This window comes from Acanthopagrus latus, chromosome 5, assembly GCF_904848185.1.
Source record: "Acanthopagrus latus isolate v.2019 chromosome 5, fAcaLat1.1, whole genome shotgun sequence".
NCBI classification, from domain to species: Eukaryota; Metazoa; Chordata; class Actinopteri; order Spariformes; family Sparidae; genus Acanthopagrus; species Acanthopagrus latus.
The window spans coordinates 10,944,958-10,961,960 of record NC_051043.1 but is presented as its reverse complement, the minus strand read 5'-3'; the positions used below and the strand labels follow the sequence as shown (position 1 = coordinate 10,961,960).

Here is a 17,003-nt window from a genome sequence, read left to right as displayed (position 1 = left end):
CTCTGCGAAGTGATGAAACAGAAATAACAACGCCGCTCGTGCCAACAGATCCTACGCTGGCTCTGTCGGAGGGTCGGCTGCAGCGTCGTAGGACGGTGTTGATGTACACTTGAAGCAGCCTTTACCAGACACCGTTTCCCCTCCGAGGATATCTCTCCTGAAGGGTTATCCTCGTTCGCTCGAGCGGATGGATTTGGAGCAGCGCGGTGTCATTTCCCATCTCTGGCCCACCTGCTTTCAACTCGGACGTCTGCCTGCCTATCCCAGCTCCTCGCAGCACTTAGCTTTGACATTGGCTTTCCGACGGTACAAGACTCGGCTCTGACTCACAACATGCGACAGTGTGTTTACCAGCTCCAGCGGTCGATCCCCTCGTCAGCTGTGCTCCGTTATTCTCGATCTCTCGGCTCCAGAGCTCCCTTCTCATCATGGAGCATCGAAAAACAGCGGCTTACATCACTGAAATACAACAGACTGAGCCCACGGCGAGTGTGACGAGGGGTTTGGTCCGACTGCACTGTCTTCATAAAGGTTTGCATCGTCTCCAAACTCACAACATTGCCATGTTTTCTTCATCGTTTGCCCAACAAGACCACATACGCAAAATAATGGTGCTGTCTTCAAGTGCTGTAAGAAATATCGTGATTTCCAAGAGGCGGTCATGACGCAAGGTTAGCCATTATAGTGTGAGCTTGATTAAAAATAGATACTACATTTTAACATTTGGTTGCCACTGCACAAATAATCCGTTTAGTAGGCCGCCATGTTACTTTCTGAATGGAAAGTCAGATTTTTTTTTTTTTACTTTTGTTAGTTTTGTGAGATACTACGAAGAGCAAATCGAGGTTTTGGGTAGGAACACAAGAGTCCGAGGAGCATTTAAAGGCAACATCAGAATCCCAATTTGAGCACGTAAGGACGTGCTGACGTTGTTGGCTGACGGGATGGTTTGCAGAGTAGCTGCTGCACCGAGAACAGTACAAGTGTATCAACAGGTTTAGCAGATCTCGTATCAGTTTCGTGCCTGAATAACTGCATCACCAAAATATTTAAGTTTGAACCCTAGTTCTTGTACTGCAACACCAGTAATTGGTGAATGATTGAAGTCCCATCAATTGGCTGTGATTACCTTGTTGTGACGCTCTGTGGCGCTAGTTCATCATGCGCATATACAGCACGTTCAAAACGTTGTGTATTGCCTGAAGGCACTGGAATCCTGGAGTACAGTGATTTTACAAGTCATTTTAAAGATTACAATATTACAGTAATACTGAAACAAATATTAGAACAATGCTGTTCGAATGTGCTACTTAAACCCAGTGTGACAAGGTGACATACAGTGATTCATACAGACATTCATACAGTGATGGAGGTGGCTGCCATGCAGAGTGCCAAACAGCACATCAGGAGCAATATGGCGTGCAGTAACTTGCCCAATCGGACCAACTACCTTCCCATGACAAGAACCTCTTTCTACCCCTGAGCCACAGCCGTGGCAGTAAGAGTAAGACTGAGAGAGAAAGCTGGTGTGTTCTCATGGTTTAGATACAATGGCTGAACTGTGTCAGAAGACTGGGAAAAATAGTTTTCCTCTTTAATGGTCACAACCTTGTGAAAGTGATGAAAGTGTATCCCCTCCACAGGGTGCATCACTTCTAACGATGTGAGATGAGATGCTCAGTGGGTTCAAACAGAGTTTGCCTTTGCTTTGATGAGCCTCACATTGTGTTTGTATTTTTGAATGCCTGATTCCTGATTCTATGGTGTCGCTCAAAAACAAATGAATTCAAAAATGTCTTTATTAACATCTTTTAAGGTACTGACACATGATAATACCTCTGGCTGAGTATATAAAAGAGCAACCAAATGGTTTGCATCTATGGTGAGGAACAAAATAAAAGCCAAAGTACATTTACTACATTACATGCCTAGGAGCCTTCAGCAAGTAAAAACATGTTCACTGTTGGGAATGCAGTCTCCTACCTGTTGTAGTTGATATAGTATGTAGTACCTTGCATTGTGAAAAGGAGCCATGTAACACGTGGAGATACGCATTGATACTGTTACTTTAAAAATGTATTCCAATACAATTACTAAGAACTTGTTAAAAATGAAATCAGTAATGTAATCCAAGTATCACAATATTAAAGTAAAATAACTTGATTACTATCGTTGCTTTTGGACTATCTCAATATGGAGGAAATAAATATCAATAAGATTACTTTTGTTTAAAAGAATGTGTATCTTGTAGGAATACACACTTGGGTATATGGGGTCACTGAAGTCATGAGGGATGTTATTTGTGAAAGGTGAAGTTGTCATGTGTCCAAGGTGCATGGTTACAAACTAGTATGTCATTATTCATCTTAAAATTGTAATCCTGTTTGTTATCCTCTTTTATACTGATTGATTTGTAATCTAATTACATATATTTTTCTGTTCTTTACCTCACTTTGCACCCTTATCATGTAATCCTGTTAATCTCCAAGCCAGACTAGATAATCAGTACTGGTGAGAGTATTATGCATATCTGCTGCATGTAATCAAGCACCGTAGGAGGTTTAAATCCATATTTCTGCCAACTGCACAGGCAAAATGTTTTGAAACTGAGAGAATGGGAACTTAGACAATTTTTTTTGATCCATCTCATTACCCAATTTATGATACATTCATTTTGATTTCACTAAAGCCAAATTAAAAAGATATGCCTACAAGGTAACACCTACTACCCAAAAGTACTGTCATCAAATGGAAATGATAAAACTATGACATCGAGTTGAGAGTGATCGGGTTGTGGTTAGCTTTAGCCAGGTGAAGGTTCCATGGTGTAATGGTTAGCACTCTGGACTTTGAATCCAGTGATCCGAGTTCAAATCTCGGTGGAACCTTGTGTTTTTATAGGTGAAGCTCACTTAATGCACAACTTGAATGTAGCTCCGAAGTTCAGTAAGTAAGTCATGTTGGATAAATGAGCATAACACAAGTTGTTCAAGGTTCTTGGTCATCCAGGTCATGGTCGCTGTCAGTGCTATATTGTAGGCGACCTCTCCTCTCTTATCGAAGAGGCTTCTTCAGTTCTAACTCACTGAAGTGGAGTTGTAGGCTTTTGAAGATAACACAATTACTAACCTAGTGATTAACATTGATTAGAGTTGTACATGATGAGAGTAGTAGATGATGATGATGGTGACAGCTTAAAGTCTTTAATTTTTGTTTACAGGTCTTAGACTTTATGTATTTGATGTCTACATTCACACGTCCATGTAACTGTGTGCCTGTAAGTACTGTTTCCAGTAAAGCACAACAGGTCCGCTCATTTTCCTCAAATTGTGATGGACAAATAAACTGTAAATGTGAGCCAACTGGAGCCATGACAGTCAACAATAACAGTAGAAGCTCGAGTCTCATCTCACCTCTACACACACACAGCTGGACTCTGACACTGTTTACTTAACTTGCTGCTACCAATCACACAGTGCCACTTTATATCATCACTTGCCTGCTGCGTCAACCTGTCATGTTCAACAATTGTACACACCTCCTACTTTATTTTATTTCTATGTATATTTATATGTGTATAACTCATTCTTGTAAGGTAGTCAGAATCAGGGGAGTGGCATGAACGTTGCTGGACTCTCAATCAAGTGATCTGATTTCTAATCCTGGTGGGACAGGAGATTTTCCAATTTATAAGATGTCATCATCGTCAAGCTGTACAAAACAACTGACTGAAATGCTCAGGTGATGAAATATCTGCACTAAAATGGTCTCTCTGTGTTTCTGCATGCTCTTTGTCACTTATTTATTACCATTACATATTTAAACTGGGACGTGCCCTAAATGATCTACTGTATGAGTTTAAATAAAGGAAGTTTCTTGAGAAAGGTTTCTTAGTGGATTCATATCACAATGTTTTCTTCATTTCTCAGTACTTGTTCACTGTGCAATGGCCATAAATTTGAATCTAATCTGTCTTTTGTTTATTTTTGAAGATTGTGAAAATTTGTGAACTCAGATGGTTCAGCCCCTTTTCCACCCAGTTTATATTTGGGTGCTTAGAAAAACCCTCCACGTGAGTCTCCAGTGGGTTTTATTTGTTATGCTTACAGGTGATGATAACGGAGGGGAAGGAGTGGTAAATTAGCAGCTGTCAGGTTTACACCGTGTTGTTGCAAAATGAATACATTTATACGACATTATCTATTTTATAACTCTACGAAGGCCACGGCCATTCTCCTCACACAATCTGACTTTTACCCTGAATTTAAAGGGCAACATTTTTAATATCTTACTACATCCATAAACTTTCTCCTTACATAACCTGACTCTTACCTCAATTTTACTTTTTTTTTTCTTACTGAGTCCATAAATTGTCTTCTCACCACACTTGAACCCAGATTCTGGTTAATAAGTGACACAAATAGTTGTGGAGTATTCGTTCATCCATTCCTTTTTGATACCACACTATACGGATAGTCGACACGATTCACAATTAGCAAATTTGGACAAAAATGTTTTTCACTGGACAGGAAAGTTATGAAAAATTATTATCTGAAAAATAACAAGGAACTATAGCTGCGATGAGCTCCAGCAAAAAACCCCGCGACCCCATAAAAAAGGGATAAAGCAGTTACAGACGACGGATGTGATGGATAGTTACAGGTGTGTACTGCATACATGCTCCAGAAAGTGAGGCATGATCAAAATCCTGTTTTACAGCAGGTCTACAATGGCTCGCTTATGGTGTGTTTACGATTACTAGCGCACACTGATAATGGTAATGCATGCAACAATGAGCCATTGTAGGCATGCAGTAAAACAGGATTTAGAGCATGCCTAACTTGTATTTTCTGGAGCATGCATGCAGTACATATGCCCAATACAGGCACTTCAAAACAAACTTCACAGATAGTCCAAATTGTACCAAAGGGAGCCATAACATTATGGCTACATACCCTCATGTCTTCTGGGAATGTCCCTCTTGCAGCCAATCTTTCGTCAAGGTGGCTAAATGTCCTGAAAATATTCAGAATTTCCCCATTCCTAAACAGCCTACCCTAGTTTTATTCAACGACAGCTCCGTACTTAGTGATAGCACCAGATTAGCTTTAAGAAGGATTATTTTTGCAGGTTTAACTGCTGCCGAAAAGACCATAACACACTCATGACTTTCCCCTGAACCTCCATCAATGAAAGGATGGTTGAATAATTTTAGGGATATTGCTCCCATAGAAAGATCAAGGCAATGGTGGCTTGTATATAGATTTGTATCACATGTTATTTGTATGCATATGAGTCTTGGTATCGGGTCCATGGTATTATGTATCTGTATATCATGTGACTTACAGTTCAATAAAAACTTGATCATAATTTCAGTTCTGTTTTGAGAACAATAAAAATAATCTGGTCAGTCACATAAGGACCACAGTATTGTATTCTACCACTCAGAATGAAGTACAGTAGAAACACTTTATCGTGTTAGCATGTTTTATTCCAGCTAATGTTACTGATCATCCCTCTTCTTCATCAGCTGGTGTGGCCATGGAAGGGCATTTGGGACGTCCAGAAGCGGGCAAAAGGTTTTCCCAATACTCGCGACGAGCCCTTAAACAAAGTTTGATAGTTCAGTTGGTTGGGGATCATACTTCTGTATAGAATACAAATACATATACTGTCCAAATGTGTTACCTGGCTCTGACCCAGGGTTTAGTGTGCATCTCCAGAGCAGCTCCCCAGAGTCCGTGCTTCTCTGAAGCTGGTGGGAGGAATCCTCTCTCTGCAGCCAGCTCCTCTGCTATGGCTCTGATATGATAGGCCTCAAATCCACAGCAGCCACCGATGTAGCGAATTCCAGCATTATAAGCCTCTCTGGCGTATTTATGTATATCCCAGCGCGTGATTGCTCTGGTTTCCAGTGCTGAGAGGGAAATAGTATGGGCATTTTGTTATCAATGATCAATGTTTTCTTTAAACTTCACATATGAGGAGTTTTTATATACAGAAAAAGAGGAGCTCTACACTCACACACTCACACTACACTACATGTATGCATTTACATTAAAGAAACATAATGTTCGGGAACCAACAGTAACAATTTTGAACCTGTACCATTTTTGTCTTTATCCTATAGAAAAGAAAATACTGACCGAAGGGGAACTCAGGAAGGCTGAGGTATCCAGTGTGGTTGCACTCCGGCGTGTGAAAGCCCAGCGGCTGGACCATGAGATGGGCTTTGAGGCCTGCTTTCTCCAATCCCTCTTTCATCAGCTTCACTGTACGAACGCCAGTCATAGGGTCCAAGTGGCAATTTATCCCAACAATGTCAGCTCCTGCAAATTAATACACAAAACATAATCAGATTTTTCAGTTGAAACATGGTCACAGTTTTGCCGACATGATGTACCACATCACAGAAGGTTTGTGTACCGGCTTTGACCAGCCTGACAGCGCACTCTCCAGGTGGGACTCCGTTCATGTCTCCGTGAGGGGAGATGCACAGCGTTGCACCCACTGTTTTACTACTCGTCTTCAACACCTCCACTGCCCACACTGCCTCTTCTACATGGTCGAAGAACTGCGAAACATTGAAACAAGCCAACAATGAATTTTTGCAGGGAAAAACAAAATATTTTTCTTCTTTATAGAAAAATTTTACTTCATTAGAAGTAATAAGGATAAGAATAGTTACATTATTTACAGTTTTATACATATGGTTTGGTAATAGCGAGGCAATAAGCACATGTTTGGGTTATTTCAATATTTGTGGACAGCTAAAATGATCCTTTATAGTGGACGAATGTATTTTTATTTTGTGCAGACTGCACCTTTAATGGGTCGCTCTCTCACAATTGTTTCTGTAGGTTATGTGAATCTGTGGTCAGTCAGGACCAACCTCTTGCTCTCACTCTCTCTCCCTTTTTCTTTCACTACATGTACAGGATGGGATTTGTATTTAATTTTGTGACAATTTATTTTTTGTATTTTTCCTGCATTTTTTCAAGTACACGTTTCAAGTTTACCTACTGGTCTCTGTGGATTCTTTGGATGTGGACTTGGGGGAGATTGTCAAGAGCATCAGACTTAAGCTTCACCTACAGATTTTATTAGAGTTTATCACAAGCAGAACCAATATAAAAAGCAAAAAAGTTCCAAGAAATCACAGGGTTAATATTACATGATAACTAATTAGGATTGTAGCATCATTTGGTGCAAAGTTGAGATTAAAAATAGTGATTAATGCAAGTTTTAGCAAATTACAGATCATTGCACATAGTTATTCCTCTTATTTATAATACCTCTGCTATAAAGAAATCAATGTCCTTCTTGAGGAAGTCATCCATCTGTTTCTTAAAGATGGCCTTGACCTCAGTCTCGCTGTGAGTCTTCACATAGCAGGGAGTCATGGAAACACCCCCGGCGACCAATGCATTACCCTCATTCGCGACCTCCCTGGCCAGGTCACAGGCTGCCTCATTGATCTGCGCCCCCTGGATCAGACAAGAGCAGGTTGGATTGATATGAAATTATATGAGGATAAATTTCATGATGTACTGTAAATAGAATTATGGTGGCATTAGATTTTGAAGGTTTTGCACTGACGGTGATGCCGGTGACATGGCTCAACTCCAGTTTATCCTCGCTGCAGTAGAAGGTGAACGTCTGAATCACATTGGCTCCTGCTCTCAGAAACTCCCTGTGCAGCTGCCGCACTGACAGAGAGACACAAAGTGAGAGATGAAAAACTCAGGCAGACAGATTCTGCTCAAACAGAGAGGGGCTTTATACGAGTCGTCTGTGTGATTTTAATAAAAGGCAGTGTAGGGGACTGCTGCTTTGTGATTATTAATACTGGGAAGGAGCAAAGCTGGATTTCAAACCAGGGGAAAAAAGAGGGGCCCAAGGGGTTGAGGTTCACTGCAGGCTAACAGGTTTGGAGAATTGATCAATTGTGAATTTGCTTAAGGAATTGGAACCATGCATTGTGAAAGTTTAAAAAACATGGCTGCAGAGCACAGGAGTGTTTTTTTTTGGGGGGGGCTACACTCATTTTGTCTATATTCTCACACTCTCCTCCTATCATTTCTTGCCACCTTGACCCCCATCATTCAGAAAGCTGACCAAAGGAAGGTGTTTGTGCTGTGTCTCCATTGTTTGCTATCACAATATGACCAGATCAACATCAAAATGGTCAGTAACCAACATTGGTTAAACAAAATTTTATTTGTTTGGATATGAATATCATGCCCTGCACTCCATCTGTTCATTAGAGGGACTGATTAAAAAATGCTTGCTCACAAAAAACTATTTAATCAGGCGACCACACACTAACGTCTGACTGAAATTCTGACCCCACATCATGGCCTCTTTCTCCAACACTAGTTTGTCTCTGGAAAACCTGGAGGAGAAAGCTTATACACAAGATGCAGACGGCTCCAAAATCTGTTCATCCAAACACGGCCGGGTTGATACCTGCTTCAGGGTGTTCAACGGCTGCTTCAGGTGTCCAGTTACCCCCCTTCACATAACCTCGTCGCTCTAGTTGCATCACATAGCCCCCATCTCCAACAAGCACCTCCCCAGCATTTAGTCGCTCCAGGATATCCTGAAAGTAAAGTTAAGCAGGCACACAAAAACCAGTCTATCTGTTTCTTTTCCACTTCAGGGCAAATGGCTAGATGCATAGGTTGTTTCTGCCCAGCCCGGTCCTCAAGGCTGCCACTCTGTGTTGAAATGTGGTGGGGACAAAAGGGCCCAGATGAAACCAACACTTTGCAAATGGTCTTTTAATTGTACTCTTGTTTCTTAAATAATTCTGCATTTCAAAAGTAACTGGGACCTGCTCAGTGCCACACCTAGGGTTAAAATACTCAAAGCACTCGTGTATTCAGGCTTAGAACACATCCTCTATATGTAAGCCATCTAGTTATACAGTTGTCAACATGGTCACATTCGGTCATCCTCCTTACTGCTCATCAGCTTATGAAATGATTTCCAGAATCCTCAATGGTGGAAGAAATAGGCAACAATGACCGCAGTTTTTCCACTGGTGAAAAAACTCACTTAAACCCGCTGCGATCGGGCTTTTGTGCGTGTGGAATGTGTAAACTGTGCGCATTTAAATATTTAAATGTCTCTTATAAATGCAGCTTTTATGGTTTTTAATTTGCTTTGGTTATTATCATGTTCACAAACTAAATGAGCGACACACATCACCTCGCTGAGGTTAAAACAAGAGGGAACTTTTGAGGATCTTCTGCCTTACCTTCCTCTTGCTCTCCATCGCGCCAGCTTTTGCAACTTTGAAATTAAAGCGCAGCTACTCCGATCTCTCACGGACAGGCTGTGGACAGTTACAGTTACTGAGGCAGACACAGCAGTTCAGGGGGCTGTTATATATGTCCAACAACAGAGCCGTGCTGCCTCCCCTCCCCTCCACCACCTGCAGTCTGAGTCGTGTCATCTGCAGGGACTTTCTGAGGACACGACCAGTGTGGGGCGTGTTGGGCGGGAGGGAGGTTGCGTTCAGGGACGTGGTCGGCGATTTTGTTCAGTGCTATGGGGAGAATTATTATAATACAATATTTATATAAAAAATATTATTACTGTAAATACTGCACCTCATCCTCTCGCACCTTATGCTCCTCGTACATCTATCTATCTATCTATCTATCTATCTATCTATCTATCTATCTATCTATCTATCTATCTATCTAATTCCTTAAGAAAAAATAATAAGGCAGTTAATTTCACTTGGTAAGTCAGGCAACATTACTTAAATGAAAATCAATTCAGTAACAAATACAGCAGTATTTTCTTTTATTGAAAGGGGGTTGTTGGGAAAAAAAAAACTTGATTTATTATTTATTAAAGTATTAAGCACCAGATTACAAAAATCAAGAAATACGACAGGCCTGTGAAGGTGTTATACAGGAAGTAGCAGTATTAAGTCAGTAAAAACCCAGCTGTGCCTCCATGTACAATTAGTCATCAGGTTAAGGACAGTGCATAACGTTACAGTACAGGATAAAAGCATGGAGCTGCTGATTCGTGGATGACTGAGCCACCGTAACGTGGCCGAGCCAACTGGACAGATTGCAAAATAACTGTTGTTAAAAATGTCAGGTTCAGATCTTTCTGTGTCATTTTTGATGTGGAAAAAAGTGCACACTCTGTTCAAACACACAGAAAATACAGAAAACTTCACAGTGTATACAAGACATTACATCTGTATTTTGGATTCCAGCTATTTTCCATAATTATCAGCTGGTGTGGCCATGGAAGGGCATTTGGGACGTCCAGAAGCAGGCAAAAGGTTTTCCCAGTACTCTCGTCGAGCCCTAAGACAAAGTTTGGTGGATTAATTAGTTGTTAATTAACAATTGTGAAAAAATATATATACACACACACACATAATATAGAAATTACTCGCAAATATCATTACCTGGCTCTGACCCAGGGTTTAGTGTGCATCTCCAGAGCAGCTCCCCAGAGTCCGTGCTTCTCTGAAGCTGGTGGGAGGAATCCTCTCTCTGCAGCCAGCTCCTCTGCTATGGCTCTGATATGATAGGCCTCAAATCCACAGCAGCCACCGATGTAGCGAATTCCAGCATTATAAGCCTCTCTGGCGTATTTATGTATATCCCAGCGCGTGATTGCTCTGGTTTCCAGTGCTGAGAGGAGAGTTAAATATTTCAATTTAGGCAATTAGTTATATCTCTGTTGTTACATCAATGTTCTCACATATGGGTATATAGAAAAAAGGCAACAATACAGGAGCTCTGCACTCACATACCTCATGGTTATACTATACATTAGATATACAAAAACTATCACATCATTTCTACCAAGTCTTGGAAAGCATGGTCGGGTAATTTGAGCAGGTTCAATTCAGAAAATTCACGTCAATTTAGTGCAAATCTCTGCCTATTTAACGTTGTGATCAGCAGGTTTTGTTCATAGTTACAGTTCATCACGATAATGATGGAATTGAACATAAAACAGTTCCTTTTTTTTATTCTGCATATAAGAAGTATACAAATGCTGACCGAAGGGGTACTCAGGTAGGCTGGTGTATCCGCCTAGGTTGCACTCCGGCGTGTGAAAGCCCAGCGGCTGGACCATGAGATGGGCTTTGAGGCCTGCTTTCTCCAATCCCTCTTTCATCAGCTTCACTGTGCGAACACACGTCATCGGGTCCAAGTGGCAATTTATCCCAACAATGTCAGCTCCTGCAAATTAATACACAAAACATAATCAGATTTTTCAGTTGAAACATGGTCACAGTTTTGCCGACATGATGTACCACATCACAGAAGGTTTGTGTACCGGCTTTGACCAGCCTGACAGCGCACTCTCCAGGTGGGACTCCGTTCATGTCTCCGTGAGGGGAGATGCACAGCGTTGCACCCACTGTTTTACCGCTCGTCTTCAACACCTCTACCGCCCACACTGCCTCTTCTACATGGTCAACAAACTGCAAGAGACATGTGTTTTGAATGATTAAACCTTGGAACAAGAGTCAGTTAAAAACTGCACTTGTGCGTGTTACCATCTGTTGAACATGCATAGGTGGTGTGGCTCATACTTCTACTATAAAGAAATCAATGTCCTTCTTGAGGAAGTCATCCATCTGTTTCTTAAAGATGGCCTTGACTTCAGTCTCACTGTGGCTCGTCATATAACATGGAGTTTTAGACACACACCCGGCAACCAGTGCACCACCTTCATTCGCCACCTCCCTGGCCAGGTCACAGGCTGCCTCATTGATCTGCGCCCCCTGGATATCAGACGAGAGCAGGTTGGAGTGATACCACATTGATGTGAGGACAACATTTATGAGGCACGCTAGGGCTAACAAGATGAAGGAGTGACTAGAATTTGCGTGATGGGGTTTTTGCACTGACAGTGATATTGGGGACGTTGCCACTGATCTCCAGTTTATCCTCGCTGCAGTAGAAGGTGAACGTCTGAATCACACTGGCTCCTGCTCTCAGAAACTCCCTGTGCAGCTGCCGCACTGACAGAGAAAGACGGAAAAGCTTTAAAAATAATTGATCCCTGTCATTTAAATATGTGAGGTTTCAAACTTATACCTGCTTCGGGGTGTTCAACAGCTGCCTCAGGGGTCCAGTGTCCCGCCTTCACATAGCCACGTCGCTCCAGTTGCATTACATAACCTCCGTCACCAACAATCACCTCCCCAGCGTTCAGGCGCTCCAAGATACCCTAAGTACACAAACAAACAAACACACACACACACACACACACACACACACAGTGATCAGGAGCTAATAAAAATAAATCAGTAGCTCAGGTGTGAGATACCTCAGGTGAACTTTGCTCACTTGAAATGAGGCTTTCGATAAGCTTCCAGCTTGGCAGATCACATATTTTATATAAATATGTATTTTGTGCCTAAAATCCTTATCTGACTCTCAATTATATATTTGATTTCAATACTAAAACAATATATCCAGAAAACGATTTTCAATAAATGTGACAACTTGTCAAACACTTGTATTCTCTTTTGATTGTATTATTCTGCATTTCTTACTGCTTGACAGCCAACCAAACTCCCCGAAGAGTAATTTACATGCATGAATATGAAATCTGTGTGTCTTTGTTCTTTAACATAACTGTGCACTTTAGCCCAGATCAGCTGAAAAGAAGCTGGTGTTGCTTATTATCTCTGAATCTGTAAACGGACTGAACTTCCACCTGCTAACAGCTAGTTGATCGTTTTTCACCTTTTCATTCTCGGAGGCTACTTCATTACTTATGCGGAAGTAATTTAGATAGTACATTCAGGTTTGGACAGTCCAGTCTAAAAGATGAACAGTAAGGCCGAGGCCAGCATGCACAGGCTCTACTGTATGTACAAATAAACAACCTCAAAAGACATGTTTTGTTTTGTTTTGTTTCTCATACCCTTCTCTTCTTGCTCTCCATCGCTGACCACGTCTCTGTGCAAATATATCTGTGTGTTTGCGTGTGTGTATGTGCAGAGAAGAACGACCACCGGTCACACTGTAGAATGAACGATAATCTCACGAGATTGAGGAGACCGTTACGTAGCAGCAGCGAGAGTTGCTTGCTGTCCCCCCTCAGGCAAAGTGGGTCATCTCAGATGGTGATTATTAACCAGCAACGAGTCTGGAACTGTTCGAATCGGTCCCAAAATAGTCGGTACCTCAAAAGACATAGCTTTTAGTCGAAGGAAATTAAAAAAAAAAAAGAAAAGTCTCTTAGAATTTAGAGAAGCACAGACATGTTTTAGGACAGAGGCTACATTTTATAAAAGACTGTATTGAATAGTAATTCAAATCTTATATGACTTTTCCACACAAAACTTAGAGTGCATAGATCTGTAGCTAATAAGAAGAAATACACAGACATAAACTGTGAATTCAAGTCAAATTGAATCCAGTGGAAAGACTAGAGTGAGATTCTATACACTTTAAATCCAACACAAGCTGACTGAATAATAAACTATGCACTGATTGAATTTGAAAATTCTTAAAAAACTAAAGCTTATTTTTTCTTTAAGCCTATGCAAATAGCTTAAATACCAGAAACTGAAGCCTACCGATAAAAGACTGGCCACTGGCATCACTTTTTACATCTTAAATATCGATCATAATTTTATCAGGTTAATTCACGAGGGTTAAGACTGGATCTGCACATTTAACCCTCACATTAACAAATGCTGTGCCAAACAGCAATAATACGTTAATACATACTTTATTACATCTCTGGACACTTTCAACCACGAAAGCAGAGATAAAGTTATTCTGTCGCCTCTCACGCATATAGGTTGGGTAATAACTGTGAAATAAGACAAGAAACAGCATCAAGCGAACAGCCACTTCTCCTTCCTGGCCTGCAGGGGGCGCTGCAGCACGTGTGTGCAGCAGATAAACGTCACAGACATTACGTCACTTCCTGGCGGGGTTTCGGGCTGAAAAGGGATGTAAACAAAACCAGTGAGCGATTAAACGACGTTACTTTCGAATTTTTTTTTCCCAGTAGAAGAAGCTCCATATGTGACAGCAGCTGAACGCGTGTGTCAAGTTATTATTAAGGTTTGAATCAACAGTGGTTGTTCACTCTCACTGTGTAACGTTCACTGTCAGAGAAGAATTTAGATTTCTTTCTGACGTGAACCTGCAGCGTTGAACGAAATTCAACAAGGTAAAATATTTAGTGCTTTATGCGTCATTTTAATGCATAGATCCTGTCTCAGGTCCCCTGTAACATCATGTTAAAAATTAAAAATCAACTTCGTACGAGGAGGTGTTAACGTGTGCATTCGTGACTTTATGCTTGTTTACACTGGGTGATCGGGGTGGACTATACATTAGCCCAAGTACTGTACAATTTTGATGCACATATTTTATTTTATAGCTCGCTGTTTTATATGTGACACTCACTGTGACAATTTATGTTACATTGCAGATTAAAGTTTTTTCCAAACATGTCGTTAAAGTATTTTGTATGTCAAATCACTTTTTAAATACAAGATACTGCAATCTTACCTGCAGTGTCTGTCATTTATAAAAAGGAAATACAAAGTGTCAGTACAGTTTATCGTACATGATCAAAAAAGTATGACAGTTATTTGTATTTGTATGACAATTATTGATATGTAATCAAGCAAAATAGATTACTTTGTTTTGCTCATTTATTTCTCATTGAAAATGTGCCCTTCATATAATTTTTGAATAGTGAAATACTGACTGCCTGAAAAGAAACTCAAACATAAAATAAACAAAGACATGTCATGAGACATGGCATTTCAAGTCAAGTCATGAGTCCAAATCCAGATTCAAGTTATTTATAGAATAGAAAAATACTGAAGACATTTTTTTCTGCTTGTATGTGCATAAGATACATTAAAAACAACAGATCACAATCAATTGGTCCACTCGTTAAACTCTTTGGATCAAATTCGGGTGATGTGACATCTACTTTCTCTTCTGTTTCACTTAATTCTCTTCTCCAGGTACCAGCACTGTTGTGTGATGGACCCATCTGACAGCGTGGGGAACCTCAACCACATGATGGAGGGTGTAGGACTGGATAATGGTTCCGCTTCCGAGGGCTCCCCCAGACAGAAGGATACTTCGTCTGCAGACATGCTGAGGTTCCTTCCACATGTTCTTAACACTTGTGATTACTTCATTCACAATGGCTGAGTTGGGTTGATTTGATGAGTCACACCCCAAAACAGTGTTTAAAACTCAACTGTCATCCAGCTGAATCAAACACGTAACCTCTTGTCAAAAGCAATGATTAAAATCTTTATAATTACCGAATGTCTTTTCAGAATAAAACAGCAGATGTCTAACCAGTGCTTTGAAATGGCGGTACAGCTCAGTGCAGGTATGGTATGCGCATTATTTCCATCGTGTTGGATTTTCATGAACTACACAAACAAAGTGTTAATATCAAGTTCTCTGTGACAGGAAAAAGTAAGAGATCCTGCAGCATATCTGAAGCTGAGAGAGACCTGTGAGTATTTTGAATGAGCCTATTGATGTGGAGCTGAAATTTAAGATTAGAGCTCATTTGAAAATGTATACTGATAACATATTATTCATTCAATACTACAGGACAGATTATGTCAGTGAGCTGGAACAAGTCAAGACTATTAATTTTAACAGCACACTGGCACTGCACAGGTAAACTGAAGCCTTACACTTTGTGATGACTGCGAAATGTGTCCTTGTATAATATCATACTGTATATACATGTTTAATATGTAATATAGAAGCAGTGATTTTCATTTATTTATTATTTAACTGGTGTCTTTCAGAATGCAGATGTGGCATGCTATTGGAGAAAAACTGAAACAGAATGATTCAGAGGCAGAGTAAGTCAGCTCCAAACAGTGAAACAGCTGACGTACATTTATTTTTAATGATTGTGTTACTCACACTTGTTTTTTTTCTCAGTGCCCTGAAAGCTGTGAGCGAACGCTGCATGGCTCTTTGTTCACACATCAAACAATTTCAGCAAGTAAGGAAATTCATTATCCATTGTGTGAATATGAAATGTGTGTCCATGCTAACATTACTATGTTAATGTGAAATTAGATGACACATTTCTTGTTAAACTACTACTAAAGACTAGAAGCTAGATATACCAGCAATCTTCAGGTATCTAATTAGCAGGTCCAGAACTCTGATTTATAAAGCACATTTTAGTTTGGTTCAATCATTTTAGTGGGTCATAAATACCACCACTATCAGCTATACTGCAATATAAATATACTATTGTACATAATTACTCATTTATAGTAATATCACTTTGTTCAGGTAATGCAAGTATGAGTTTTTGTCTGACAAAAATCAAGATGTATGTTTTTGTCAACAGGAGTCAAGAGATCTTCAAGATGAAATCACAGAAATACAGAAGAAGAGGCTTGGTATGATGGTTTGTTTACAGTGAAATAGAACAATTATATTACAATCACCACAGTTCAGTTGTTGGACATACTGTGCGCGTGTGTGTGTGTGTGTGTGTGTGTCTAGGGATGAAGCGGCTCACACATGAGAAAATGAAAGAGATGGAAGAACTGATGTCCAAGAAAAAGCACCCAGATACAGAGAAGTACAAAGCTGCGTTGGAAAAAGGCCGGGCGAACCTAGAGAAATATAAAAAGATGGCCGTCATGACACAGAACGTCCTCAGGGTAAATTGTGAAAAATGAAATGCATTCATTGCCAGTATAATGTTTGGCAGTGGTTAATGCATACAGTGACTTCCACAGCTGGCATATTCACATAAGCGTCTCTCTGCAGGGCATCCTCTTGGCCTGTAAAATCAACTGGCTGGACGATCCGAACCTTCGAGACATCTGCATGACACTGGAGGAACTTCCCATATCCGACTAGAGAACGCATACATTCATTTTATATTTATGTTTTTGTATTGTATTGTCCAATAAACGATCCACACAACAGTTCAAAACAGTGTGATTTATAAAGGTAATGTAAGTTAGC

General features: G+C 40.4%; 3 protein-coding genes and 1 non-coding gene across 5 annotated transcripts; 2 read left to right on the top strand and 2 right to left on the bottom strand.

Moving 5' to 3' along the window:
* The first annotated feature begins 2,816 nt into the window (after positions 1–2,816).
* Positions 2,817–2,888, top strand: trnaq-uug. The gene has a single exon. It is a non-coding gene; the product is annotated as a tRNA-Gln (tRNA).
* Positions 2,889–5,473: 2,585 nt separating this feature from the next.
* LOC119019260 (betaine--homocysteine S-methyltransferase 1-like) lies at positions 5,474–9,498 on the bottom strand. The gene is made up of 8 exons (XM_037097708.1): positions 9,263–9,498; positions 8,470–8,602; positions 7,600–7,709; positions 7,296–7,487; positions 6,427–6,574; positions 6,147–6,329; positions 5,689–5,917; positions 5,474–5,604 (listed from the first exon to the last, which is right to left on the bottom strand). Exons 1-8 carry the CDS (start codon positions 9,278–9,280, stop codon positions 5,511–5,513), a joined length of 1,107 nt encoding a protein of 368 aa, XP_036953603.1. The 5' UTR covers positions 9,281–9,498; the 3' UTR covers positions 5,474–5,510.
* A 301-nt stretch (positions 9,499–9,799) lies between these two features.
* On the bottom strand, positions 9,800–13,079 carry LOC119019508 (betaine--homocysteine S-methyltransferase 1-like). Its single transcript, XM_037098183.1, has 8 exons — positions 12,928–13,079; positions 12,093–12,225; positions 11,904–12,016; positions 11,585–11,776; positions 11,326–11,473; positions 11,046–11,228; positions 10,442–10,670; positions 9,800–10,337 (listed from the first exon to the last, which is right to left on the bottom strand). Exons 1-8 carry the CDS (start codon positions 12,946–12,948, stop codon positions 10,244–10,246), a joined length of 1,113 nt encoding a protein of 370 aa, XP_036954078.1. The 5' UTR covers positions 12,949–13,079; the 3' UTR covers positions 9,800–10,243.
* Positions 13,080–13,946: 867 nt separating this feature from the next.
* On the top strand, positions 13,947–16,971 carry cenph (centromere protein H). Of its 2 annotated transcripts, none has more exons than XM_037099329.1 (10): positions 13,947–14,081; positions 15,002–15,142; positions 15,326–15,381; positions 15,465–15,510; positions 15,612–15,680; positions 15,815–15,871; positions 15,954–16,017; positions 16,375–16,426; positions 16,533–16,693; positions 16,803–16,944. In XM_037099329.1, exons 2-10 carry the CDS (start codon positions 15,021–15,023, stop codon positions 16,893–16,895), a joined length of 720 nt encoding a protein of 239 aa, XP_036955224.1. In that variant the 5' UTR covers positions 13,947–14,081; positions 15,002–15,020; the 3' UTR covers positions 16,896–16,944. The 2 variants fall into 2 exon arrangements, with proteins under 2 accessions (XP_036955224.1, XP_036955223.1); XM_037099328.1 differs by having other exon boundaries at positions 13,951–14,190; positions 16,803–16,971.
* Positions 16,972–17,003: the final 32 nt, after the last annotated feature.